The 12,926-nt window shown below is 43.1% G+C and overlaps 1 protein-coding gene across 3 annotated transcripts in view; it reads left to right on the plus strand.

Moving 5' to 3' along the window:
• IGF2BP1 (insulin like growth factor 2 mRNA binding protein 1) overlaps nucleotides 1–12,294 on the plus strand; it is a 64,823-nt gene extending 52,529 nt beyond the window's left edge. For 2 of the 3 annotated variants that reach the window (XM_044005523.1, XM_044005525.1), the window contains 8 exons: nucleotides 2,502–2,624; nucleotides 4,527–4,662; nucleotides 6,342–6,464; nucleotides 6,958–7,077; nucleotides 7,971–8,045; nucleotides 8,868–8,999; nucleotides 9,501–9,614; nucleotides 12,202–12,294. In XM_044005523.1, coding sequence (XP_043861458.1) covers nucleotides 2,502–2,624; nucleotides 4,527–4,662; nucleotides 6,342–6,464; nucleotides 6,958–7,077; nucleotides 7,971–8,045; nucleotides 8,868–8,999; nucleotides 9,501–9,614; nucleotides 12,202–12,294 — 916 coding nt within the window. The remainder of the gene's footprint in view (nucleotides 1–2,501; nucleotides 2,625–4,526; nucleotides 4,663–6,341; nucleotides 6,465–6,957; nucleotides 7,078–7,970; nucleotides 8,046–8,867; nucleotides 9,000–9,500; nucleotides 9,615–12,201) is intronic. The other variant, XM_044005524.1, reaches the window with a different exon arrangement.
• The last annotated feature ends 632 nt before the right edge of the window (nucleotides 12,295–12,926 follow it).

The raw sequence follows: 12,926 nt of genomic DNA on the forward strand, positions 1-12,926 counted from the left end.
TTTGAGGGGAAAGATGATGAGTTCAGCTTTGGACTTGTGTTTAAGATGTTGAAGCATCCAATATGTATTTGGAGATCCAATATATAGTCTGGAGATTAGGGCTAGATAAATAGATCTGAGAATTATCAGCATAGATATGATAGTTAAACCCATTGGGAACTGATGAGATCACCAAGTAAGACTGTGCAGAAGGAGATACCCCTCTGGTGAGCAAGCTTTACCTGGAGGAAATCCAGTAAAGAAGACTGAGGGGAGGAGATCCAAGAGAGAATAGCGTCACAAAACTGAGAAGAGAAGAGCAAGGAGGAGAGGGGTGATCCACCTTGTCAAAGGCTGAAGAGAGGTCAAGGAGGATGAGGACTGGAGAAAGGACATGATAGTTTGCAATTAAGATATCATTGGGAACTTTGGAGAAAACAGTTGTAGTTGATTGATGGAGGGTCTGAAGCCAAACTTATAGAGTTAAGAAGACAGTGAGAGGAAAGGAAGTAGAGGCAGCAAATGTAGATGGCATAATAGCTAATAAAGCTGGTATGGGTTTTTTTGAGGATGGTGGAGCCATGGACATTTTGGTAGACAGTAAGAAGTGAGATAGTAGGGATGAGAGAGGCAGCAACCTACTGGAGAAGATGGGATGGAATCACTTTTGCTGATAAGGGAGGGTTCCCTTTGGCAAGGAGAAGGGTCATCTCATTATGTGAGATAGGGGTGAAGGTAGAGATAGTGGGGGAAGGCATTTGAAGGATATGAGACGTGAGAAGAGGAAGATCTCATTGAATGACCTCATTTTGTTTTTAATTAAATATGAGGCAAAATTCTTAGCTGATAGAGTGGTAAGAGAGGGAGCCATGGGAGGTTTCAGGAGGGATAAAACGTTTTAGGAGAGGGGCAGCTAGGTGGTGCAGTGGATAGAGCACCTGCCCTGGAGGCAGGAGTACCTGAGTTCAAATCCGGCCTCAGACACTTAACACTTACTAGCTGTGTGACCCTGGGCAAGTCACTTAACCCCAATTGCCTCACTTAAAAAAAAAAAAGAAAAAAAATAGTGAATCAACTGGGGAAGTTTAAAAGGATTGCTTTTCTGTAACAAGGGCCCTGTTGAGATTATGTAACATAAACTTGCAGGGGACCCAGTAAGCACATGGTTTTTCTAATAGAATTGAAGAACATAGATGGGAGAGGACCTACCTTATTATACCCCTGTTGTTTGAGCTTGGTGAAATCACTTCATCTCCTTCAGTCTCAATTTCCTCATGTAAAATGTAGGGCTTGGGTCCAAGTTGAATGCATCTACCAGAACCATTATTGTTTATCACCTTTGCCAATTCTCGTGGAGTTTTCATGGAGTCATTTGTAGTTTACAATTCTTCTTGAAGGCTGTTCCTGTATTTTGATGACTTGTCTTTTGGAGAATGAAAAATTTGTGCCAACTCCCAGTATATTTTGGATATTAGACTTAACAGTTATTTCTTAGTGATGCCAATATTTTTTCTCTATCATTTCTCTTCTGATTCTATCATTGATTTTATTTGTACAAAGCCTTTTGATTTTATGTAGCCAAAATAGTCTATTTGTGATCTTCGCTTTCCTTTCATTTTCAGCTGCCCTAAATCCAACTCGATCTCTCTATCAATGCCTTTATAGAAAGTGATTCAATTGAACAGACATTAAGTGTGTCTTTTATGCAAAATGCTGTATATACTAAAACAAATGAAATAATATTGTGCTAAGTAAATGTAATATTCTCAGACTCTTGCTAGTTGTACTATCCTGGGAGAGTCATGTAACTTTTCTCGCTCTCATTTTCCTCTTTTATAAAATGGGGGTTGTAAGCAGCTAACTAACAAGGTTGTTGAATCAGATGATGGCCTTCTGCCATTTAAACTAGTTATATAAATGTGAGTTGTTAATATTCTAATTGAGGATAAAAAGAGATTGAGACATAGGGTTCTAGAAAGCTTTGAGGAGGAAGAAAGTATTTTCACTTGGAAGGTATTGGTGAAGGTTCCATGGGGAAGGTGGTGACTGGGTTGATCCTTGAAGATGTGAGTAAATGAATAGGTTGGAGATGACCTACTCTCACTGTTGGGTTGTGTGGGAGTCATATCATTGGACTAGCAGTGAGAATGTGTCGTCCCTCCCATCCCCATTAGAACATAAACAAGTGTTCATACTTTTCAATTTATATCTCTAGCATTTTGCACATTTTGTTTTTTACTAGTTTACTAGAAAACCCCAGGTTTTCTTGGCAAAGATACTGGAGTAGTTTGCCATTCCCTTCTCCAGCTCATTTTTTACAGATGAGGAAACTGAGATAAATGGGGTTAAGTGACTTGCCCAGGGTCACACAGCTAGTAAGTGTCTGAGGCCAGATTTGAACTCAGAAGATGTTTTCTTAACTCCTAGTCCAGTACTTTGTCTATTGCACCACCTAGCTGCATATACTAAGTAATTAAATGCCTTTTCATTTATCATTCATTCTTTTTTTTTTTCCTCTTAAGAGCTGATGAGGTCCCCTTGAAGATCCTGGCCCACAATAATTTTGTGGGACGTCTAATTGGCAAAGAAGGACGAAACCTGAAAAAAGTGGAACAGGATACAGAGACCAAAATCACCATTTCTTCGTAAGACTTTCTCTTTCATTGTTCCAACCATAAGCAGAGAAGTATTAGCCACAATCTTTGGGGATGCTGGGGTTAATAGTTTCCCCCCCTTGAACCTCAGTTACCTCCTTCAGTTCTTTGTACACAACTTTCTGGTTAACAGAAAGCATTTGTTCATTTTAGGAGGAGAGCTTGTTGTATTTGTCTTTGGGATAGCTGCAGTTTTCCCACTGTTACTATTGTGTTGAGGGTTAGTCCTGGGGCTCAAGAGCACATTCTTTAAAGGACTTTGGGGATGTTGAAGAAATTAAAAACTGAGCAACATAAGAATTCAAAAAGAACAAGGGAAATTTAGGTGTTTTAAAAGAAAGCAGAAAGAGAAGCCTGAAAAGAACTATAGAGCTCCATCTTCCAGGCCAATCTATAGAGATGGAGAAATAATAGCCTCTAAGGTTAAATGATAAAAGCCTAGGATTCAGATCAAGGTTCTTTTGTCTCTGGGGCTCATTTCAGGGCAATCCCACATGAAGTTCTCCTATGGAAGGAGGATTAAGCTTATTCTGCTTGGTCCCAGGGAACTAAACTAAGACAGTGGTTGGAACCATCAGACATTCAGATTTAGGCTTGATGTTATGGAACGGTTCATAATAGAGATTTCCAGAAAAGTAACGAGATGCTTCATAAGGTAGTAAAGAGACTATATCAATGGATGTCTTCAGATAGAGGCTGAATGACCATTTTTTTGGGAAGTTGTAGGAGAGAATTTTTGTTCTGATATAAGCTGGGTCAGATGCCCTCCGAGGTCCCTTCTGATGTTGAGATTTTGTGAATGTCAAGGAAAAACATTTACAAAAGAAGGGATAAATTAATGGATCTTTCTGATGCCTCCTAACTCCTCTCTTAATTGAATCTTCTTTTACTACAGTGGTCTTTCCATCTTTTACCATTTGAATTGGGAAAACTACAGGCTAGGCATCCAAGACTAAGGGATCACTGTCTCTACTCTGCCACCATGTATTTATAATAAATTCTCCTAACATAATACTTTGCTAAGATGGGAAGGGGATTCAGGTGACAGTGGAGGGGAGAGCACCAGACCTTAATTTTTCCCTTCAAAAGTATCATGCTGGGGGCAGCTAGATGGAGCAGTGGATAGAGCACTGGCCCTGTAGTCAGGAGTACCTGAGTTCAAATCCGGCCTCAGACACTTAACACTTACTAGCTGTGTGACCCTGGGCAAGTCACTTAACCCCAATTGCCTCACTAAAAAAAAAAAAAGTATCATGCTGTCTCTTCTCCTTAGACCCTTATCTGTAAGTGAAGCAGTCTGCTTTCCCTGTTCTTTTTCCAAAGAGGTATGGAGCCCACGACGTCCTTTGGGTGAAATTATCCAGCCATAATCTGTTTTTCTTCCATCCCAGTGCTGCCAACTCTAATTAGGCTGATTCAATAGTCCTAATCTTGGTGGGGGTTGATATAATCTTTGGCAGTCCCTTAGCTTTCAAGAAACCCCTCTAGAGTATTTCAGTATACTTTAGGTTAATCTAACCTACCCTGCAGGTTTAGATACTCTGGGCTGGTCCCTCAAATCATCCTAGTTAAGGGAAACTGACGCTGAGAGAGCAAATAAGCTGTTTGCCTCAAGAGTTATTTCTTTTTTTTTTTTTTTGACTGGGCAATGGGGGTTAAGTGACTTGCCCAGGGTCACACGGCTAGTGTCAAGTGTCTGAGGCTGGATTTGAACTCAGGTACTCCTGAATCCAGGGCTGGTGCTTCATCCACTGCGCCACCTAGCCACCCCTGCCTCAAGAGTTATAATGCATAATACTACCTTTTTATCATTCAGGTCTCTATCTGGGACTTGGCCCTAGCCTATGGGAAATAAGTTTTAAGGTCTTCTCTTTTCTCTGCTCCTCTCTTCAGGTTGCAGGACTTGACCCTTTACAACCCTGAGCGGACCATCACAGTTAAGGGCTCTATCGAGAACTGCTGTAAAGCTGAGCAGGAGATTATGAAGAAAGTCCGTGAGGCCTATGAGAATGATGTAGCAGCCATGAGTGTGAGCATTTAGAAGAATAGGAGAACCTTTTGAACTCCTCCCCTCCTTCCCCCACCTTCTAGTTTTCTGACCATCTGTAGAGAAGTCAGTTCTCTGGTAATAAACCTTTTCCAGCTTTCTAGGTCACTGGAAGCTGGGGAATGAGCTTACTTGTGGTATGATTTGAGAAAGCTCTTGAGAACAATCCCAATCCTTGCTGCCTTCTCACTTTAGAGGCGTGTTAAATGAGGTTTTGGATCTTAGAAGAGTGGTACCTTATAAATGCTGGTTACTGGACCTCTCTGAAAGGCACCATAATATAGTAGGTAAAGGGTTGGTCTCAGAGTCAGGAAGACCCAGGTTAAAAGCCTTCCATTGGACGTATATTGGGTATATGAACACAGGCAATCCTTAGGACTCCCTGAAGGAAACCTCCCTTTCTACAAATAGAAGGGGGAAAAGGGGGGGGGAATCTTAATATTATGGAACCTGATTCTGATTCCCCTGAATCTTGGACTCCAAATTTGAAGTGCAGAGAGAGTTAATATATACTTAGGTTTAAAGAGGTAGTGTGATAGAGTGGCTAGTATTGGCATTGAATCCAAATATACCTGGACTCAAGTACCATGTTGGAGACATGCTGTAAGTTGCAGAGAATCTCTTGACCTGCCTGTTAGAAAGTTTCCTCACCTGGGAGTCCTCAATATTAATGAACCCAGTCCCCATCTTTCCCCTACTATGATTTCTTATTCATGCTCTGTCTGGTAAATTTGCCCATGGTCAAATCCAACATCCTTTCAGAAAGGTCCATTAACTAGCATTTATAGGGTACTGCTCTTTTAAGTTCCAAAACTTCATTTAACACCCATGAAAAAGGTATAATTGCCATATGGGTCATTTGGCCTCATAAACAGGAAAATTCTGTTGGCTCAGTCAGAGCCATTTCCCAGATGTGCAGCTGTTAGTTACAAAGGAGTGGTAAGAGGGGTAAGTGAATGTGCCTGGCCTTGTATAGTTGCTGTTGGAATTGTGTCCCATTGATGTTATGTCAAGAGAAAAAAATTTAAAATGTCTTTATTTTCCAGAGCATTATAAGTGGGTAGAGCATAGACTTCTTGATTTTTTTTTTTTTTGGCGGGCCAATGGGGGTTAAGTGACTTGCCCAGGGTCACATAGCTAGTAAGTGTCAAGTGTCTGAGGCTGGATTTGAACTCAGGTATTCCTGAATCCAGGGCTGGTGCTTTATCTACTGTGCCACCTAGCTCCCTCCTCTCCCCCCCCCCCCCCATAGAGCATAGATTTGAAGATTAAAGGGATTTTAGAATGGAAGCCCAGAGAGGTTACAGAAGACCTGAGCAGCAGAGTTGAGATTCAAATCTAATGCTGTCAACATTACACCCCTCTGCCTCAGTGGCTTTGTTTTATTTTATCTCTGTGGTTTGGTTAGGCTGGCCGTATATAAAAGGGACGAATGTTTTGTAGTTCCGCATGTGTAAGGAAAAAATATCTAGGCAGATTTATGGAAGTGCACACATCTTCTGGTTATCTAAAGATGGTCCCTTTTGAAATTTTGTGAATGTGGGTTGTAGATATATTGCCTTGAGGTGTGGGGGAGAGAAGGACCAGCTAAACCACATCTCGTTTTATCACCTGACACGAGAAAAGAATTGCATTAATTGTCTCTTTCAACATTTCTTCAGCTACAGTCTCATTTGATCCCTGGCCTCAACTTGGCTGCTGTGGGCCTCTTCCCAGCCTCATCCAGTGCTGTTCCCCCACCTCCAAGCAGTGTCTCAGGGGCTGCCCCTTATAGCTCTTTCATGGTAAGTAGAAGAATTATTTTCGAGGGACCCTCTGAGATGTTCATTATCCCTTCTTTCTCCTAAAGGACTAAATCTTTCCCTATGTCCCCCTGACCCTGGGTGGAGTGGACTAGGGCTCTCCTGTACTGGGAACCCTTTTATATGCCTGCATTGAGCATCCTCTTACTCCAGTATCCTCTGGCACTGAATGATTTGTCATATGCCAGTCCAGGGCATTCCCCTAGTTTGTGAACAACCTAACTTTCCCTATAATCTTTCTCTAGATCTTCCTAAAGCCAGTTGTACCTACAGCTACTACTATCTTCACTGGCCACATGGAAGGCCAGTGGCCTGTGAGTCAGTCTGGCTAGTTATTAGGGAGGGTGGTACAGCCTCCTGGGTCTGCTTGTTGATATGGAATAGGAGTGGGAGAGGAGGAAGAGGAGTGGAGGGTCACTGGGAGTGGCTGAAGTGCATAAGCAGGTCTCCTTGGTAATGCTTCATGTCTTGGCAGCAGGCTCCAGAGCAGGAGATGGTCCAGGTATTCATCCCTGCCCAGGCAGTGGGTGCCATCATCGGCAAGAAGGGGCAGCACATTAAGCAGCTGTCAAGGTTTGCCAGTGCCTCCATCAAGGTGATTTGCTCTTTTTTTACCCCCCCTATTCTGGGGCAGGAGTTTATCCCATTCCATCCGTGCCTCAGGGAAGAGAGTTCTATTTGTCTATGCTCGGTCCCTACTTGAGGCAAATAATGCCTCTTGCTTGTGCTCAAAGAATTGCATTGATGAAGAAAATTTTCATCCTGTGCTTTGAGGGACACTTTGGAAGAACAAGTCCTTTTAAAAAGGAGAAACTGGGGCAGCTAGGTGGCGCAGTGGATAGAGCACCAGCCCTGGAGTCAGGAGGACCTGAGTTCAAATATGGCCTCAGACACTTAACACTTACTAGCTGTGTGACTCTGGGCAAGTTACTTAACCCCAATTGCCACACACACACACACACACACACACACACACACACACACACACACACACACACACACACACACAGAAATTAATTAAAAAGGAGAAACTGTGGTCAGAAATACTTGATAAGTTACAGAATCAAAGCAGTTTGAAGAGATTCTCAATCATCCAATCTCAATTGGTACCTTAACAGGAATCACAATAATGTACCCTACCTCTGGTTGAGGGCTTCTCATTGTTTAATAGGGGGAAGGAAATCAGTGTTCACCTCATTCATATGTTGGTTTGTAGGCAAAACCATACCTGACTAGCCCCTAGAAGCTTTGGGATAAGGATGCAAAGCTTTCCAACTTGGGTAATCTCCTTCCTTAAAGACTCAAAAGTTCACTGATATAAGCTTTTCAACAGTGATGCTAGGATGACTAACCCTCTATGGTGGATTTGCCAATGGAAATAATAATTTGTGGGTGGGTAAAGCTGAAGTCTTTTATGTTTGCCTCTTCCCCTTAGGAGGCCAGGAGTGTTTTTAGTTGTGTCTCTGACTTGTCTGTTTGGATTTCCAGATTGCTCCCCCAGAGACCCCCGATTCCAAAGTTCGGATGGTCATCATCACTGGACCCCCTGAGGCTCAGTTTAAGGTATTTCCACCTAATTGTTTTCTTGAGGAAGAAATGAAGTCTGGGGCTGTTCAGGAGGGAGTCTGTATTGTTGCTTTTAGTGCTCAGTTTATCCGTCAAATACTTGTCAATTTGGTAAGCTCCATGCACTCCTCTCACCGCAGTAGGCTACAGCCCTACAAAGTTTGCTGTTAACTTTTTATTGTTATCCTTAATGTTACTTGTATTCTAATCTCCTTTTCTCTAATCTCTTACAGCTAGAATAGGAATCTCTTCTGCCTTATCATTGGGTTTAGTTCCTAGAGAAGGTCTTGGCCCTCCACTCTCTACTTGGCTTCGTGGGGAAGTAGTGATTAGCCAACCTTTAAGATTTAGGGCAGGGGAACTAGCTGGACCGAGAGTTGGGCAGCTTTGACTCGGGTCTTCACTAAATTGCTTTGTGATATGGTTTGAGGTGTCACTGTTCTACTTCTGATTTCTCCCCAAATGCAATAGGACTCAGTCTTTCTTGTTCCTTTGTTGTAGCTTAGATCATGGAAAATTGTAAGGCATCCTACCAGGATCTCTAAGCAGCAGAATGAGAACAAAGATAAACAGATTTCCCAGCTGACTTTCCTCACTTGGTCTCATTCAGCCTAAATCATTACTACCAAACCCATTTTGGTTGGGTAGCTGGTTACCCTGGCCTATGAAGGGGTTAGAGAGATAGAGAGACATTTATAGCTAACTTGTCCATTTGTTTGTTCTCTTTCACTTTTCTCTTAAGGATAGGGAACTTATTGTTTTAGAGCCATCCTTTCTGCCCAAGGAGGACTTCTGCTTAACCCTTTCTTGTCTCCCTAGGCTCAAGGAAGAATCTATGGCAAGCTCAAGGAAGAGAACTTTTTTGGTCCCAAGGAAGAGGTAAAACTGGAAACTCACATCCGGGTGCCTGCATCCGCAGCTGGCAGAGTCATCGGCAAAGGCGGCAAAACTGTGAGCCATGGAAGGTGGGAGGCAGGGGGTCGAGGGATATGGGGAGTTTGTGACCTCACCACTCAAGTCACATGGCTAAATGGAAAGAAAGGGGTACTGGACTTGGCGTCAGAATACCTGAATTCAAATCTCAGCTCTTCTGTTTACTTGTGTGAGCCACTTAACTGTGCCTCAGTTTCTTCCACCTATAAAGTGGGGAGTGGAGGGGTTTTTGTGAACAGATCTTCTGTTTGTAACATTTCATGAATCAGAGCCTATGTTTCACTTAATAAACACAGTTGTCCCTCACTTAGCAACTCTGACCCATTTGACTTTTTGATGAATATATGGCTCTCCCCACTAACTCCCCTTGACCACCTCTACTCCCGGTACTTCCTCTGCTTCTTACCTTTTGATTCTGTTGTTCCCTCTCCACCCTTCAGTCCCAAGAGGGCTTCATCCTTGTCTCTAACCCCTAGCACTCTGTTAATTGACCTGCCCCTGCCCCTTTCTTTTATCCAGGTCAATGAGCTGCAGAACTTGACCGCAGCTGAAGTGGTGGTACCCAGAGATCAGACTCCTGATGAGAACGAGCAAGTCATTGTCAAAATCATTGGACACTTCTATGCTAGCCAGGTAGGAAGTCTGGGAGGGAGTCGCAGGACTTCCCAAGAAGAGAAACTCCTTTTGGCTCGTAAGAACAATTGAAGGCTCTTCTTTCGGGAATCTGGTTGAGACCATTCCTGTGCCTCTCTGTTGGGTTGCAGCTTTCTTTTGGCCCAAAGAGGGCACAACTTGGGCTGCTTATGTCAATAGTATCTATTACTATTCGGAACTCTTGGATTCTGTCCTTCCTCCCTCCCATTGCAGTGGTTTTTTGTTTTTTTGTTTTTAGTGAGGCAATTGGGGTTAAGTGACTTGCCCAGAGTCACACAGCTAGTAAGTGTGAAGGGTCTGAGGCTGGATTTGAACTCAGGTACTCCTGAATCCAGGGCCGGTGCTCTATCCACTGCACCATCTAGCTACCCCCCCCCCCATTCTTAATAGTACTTAGTAAACAGTAGTGAATACTAGGTCATAGTTCTAGAGGTGGAAGGGACCTCAGAGGCCATCTAATTGAGGACCTTCATTTTACAAATGAGGAGACTGAAGCCTAGAGATAGAGGTGTAGTGACTTGTCCAAATCCATGCAGACATTAAGGACCAGAGGTGGTATCTGAACCCAGGTCTTCTCACCTTACTACCCCTCCCCCCAATGCATCCATGGTAGGAGCTGTTTTGATCTTGTTATTGTTATTATACCCATTTTGCAGTGGAGGAAAGTGAGGCAAACAGTTTTAAGTGACTTGCCCAAGGCCATACAATAGGTAGCGCTGTAGATAGAGTACTGGTCCTGGAGTCAGGAAGACCTGAGTTCAAATCTAGCCTCAGACACTTACTAGCTGTGTGATCCTGGGCAAGTCACTTAACCCTGTTTGCCTCAGTTTCCTCATCTATCAAATGAGCTGGAGAAGGAAATGGCAAACTCCTCCAGTATCTTTGCCAAGAAAACCCCAAATGGGGTCATGGAAAGTCAGACATGACTGAAACAGTTCAGCAACAACAAAATGAATTTTAATTGCCCTTTCAAGTTTGGAGAGTGTTTCATGTGTTTCTTTATTTGAACCCCATAATGACCCTGAGCTGTACCCATAAAAAGTATCTGAGGCTGGATTTGAATGCAGGTTTCTTCCTAATTCCAGATCTAATGCTCCATGTACCACCTAAACTACTAGCATTTAGAGTGATCAGAGACACCTCTCACAGAGGATGAAATTTTAGCCAGCATTTGAAAGACTCTTGGAAAATCAGGAAGTGGAGATGAGGGAAGAGTATTCCTAGCATGGGGAAGACTCAGTGAAAATGCTGGAGTTTGGAAATGGAGAGTTTTGATTGAGTTACAGTAAGGAGGTCAGCATTACTGGGGTACATGATACTTGATAGGGGAATAAGGTGTCAAGTTAATTTCACAGTGGAGTGGGAGAGATTTGAGGCAGAGAGGCCAACCAAATGGCTATTGAAATAGCCTAGGTGTGGGGGCAGCTAGTCCCTAGAGTCAGGAGGACCCGAGTTAAAATCTGGCCTCAGACACTAGTTGTGTGACCCTTTCACCCCCCCCCCCCCCCAAAAAAAAAAAGGTAAATAGAGCCTAGATGTGAAGAGATGAGGGCCTACACAAGTATGGTAGCAGCTTCAGGATAGAAGGGGCTGTGCAGATATAAGATCTGGTAACAAAGGCAAAATACCTTGGCCAACATATTGTAAATGGGGGAGGGGGAGAAATGTGTGTGAAACAGCAGTCAAGGATGACACCCACGTTGTCAGCCTGGATGGCTGGGAAGCTGGTGGTGCCCCTGGCAATGATGGAAAAAGTCAAAAGTGGGAGAGGGAGAGTGGGGCAGGGAAAGATAATAAATTCAGTTTGGGATTTGTTGAGTTTAAAATGTCTCCAGGACATCCAGTTAAGAGATGTATATTGTGAAGTTGGAGATAAGTCTGGAGTTTAGGAGACGGGTCAGGGTTGGATAAGTAGATTTGGGAATCAGTTGTTTAAGAGATAAATGATTGAATTCCATGGGTGCTGATGAAGTCTCCAAGAGAAATAGTAGAGGGGGAGAGGAGGGCCCAAGTCAGAGCCCTTGGAAACACCTCCCTCTAGTGGGTCTGATGTGGATGAAGCTATCCAACAAAGGAGAAGAAGCAGGAGAGAGTGGAGTTAACGGAAGCCTAGAGAGAAGAGGGTATCAAGGAGAAGAGATAATAATAATAGATAATAATATTTGGAATGCAGGGCAGCTAAGTGGCGCAATGGATAGAACACCAGCCCTGGATTCAGGAGGACCTGAGTTCAAATCCAGCCTCAGACACCTCATACTTACTAGCTGTGTGACCCTGGGCAAGTCACTTAACCCCAATTGCCTCACTAAAACAAAACAAAAAAAAGATGGAATGCTATCTTTCCCTGAAAGATCCTTGTGTACTTAGTTCCATAAAATGAGTTTGTACCTACTCTGTGAACTCGGGAGGTTTGCAATACCAGCAAATAAACTGACAGAGAGACTTGGGATGGTGCTTAGTGTCAATCACCTTCTTCCAGCTGTGGGTCTAGGGTTTTTTTTGAGCCACCCTGATTCCCTTCTTACACCGTCTCATTCATTCTTTCTCATTTCTCCCTCCTATGCAGATGGCCCAGCGTAAGATCCGAGATATCCTTGCTCAGGTGAAGCAACAGCACCAGAAGGGACAGAGCAACCAGACTCAGGCACGGAGGAAATGATCTGCCTCCAACCCTATTGGCCCAGGACAGAAAAAGTAGAAATCAAGAGTGGCCAGCTTAAGAATGAATGGGAATCAGGGATGCTCGATCAAGATATTGAATGAGATTTTCCCAGTCTTTAAAACAAATGTTTCAATCAGGAAGACTAATATAGCAAAAAAACTAAACCAATTGGCTCAACCCTATTGTCTACCCTTCCCTTGGACATTCCTCATCCAAATTATAGCTCAGTGTCAATTGCTTTTAAATGTGGATTATATTCAAGCCTCTCATTCTCCTGGAGCAAGGAAAGAAATAGGAATTTTATCAGGGTTTATTCTCCCTCTGCCCCATATTGAAGGAGGGGAAGGTCTTGGAAAGATCAGGTTTTGTCTTTGAAAACAACACCCCAAAACCTTCCCTCGTTTGATGAAAATACTCCTGTCCTCGTGCCTCAGTGGACTGTATTCACTCATGGTGGTTTCACCTTTCTTGCATTGGGAAAATGAGAACTATTGATGTATGTTGACCACAGCCCTAGGTATTTCAATATTGCCCCAAAGGGAGAGCCCATTATCCTGGGGAATAAATATGAGTTATAATAACCATTCTTACCCTTTAAACTCAATAGAATGGGATAGAAAGGGAAAAAA

This window comes from Dromiciops gliroides, chromosome 4 (genome assembly GCF_019393635.1).
Source record: "Dromiciops gliroides isolate mDroGli1 chromosome 4, mDroGli1.pri, whole genome shotgun sequence".
Lineage (NCBI taxonomy): Eukaryota > Metazoa > Chordata > Mammalia > Microbiotheria > Microbiotheriidae > Dromiciops > Dromiciops gliroides.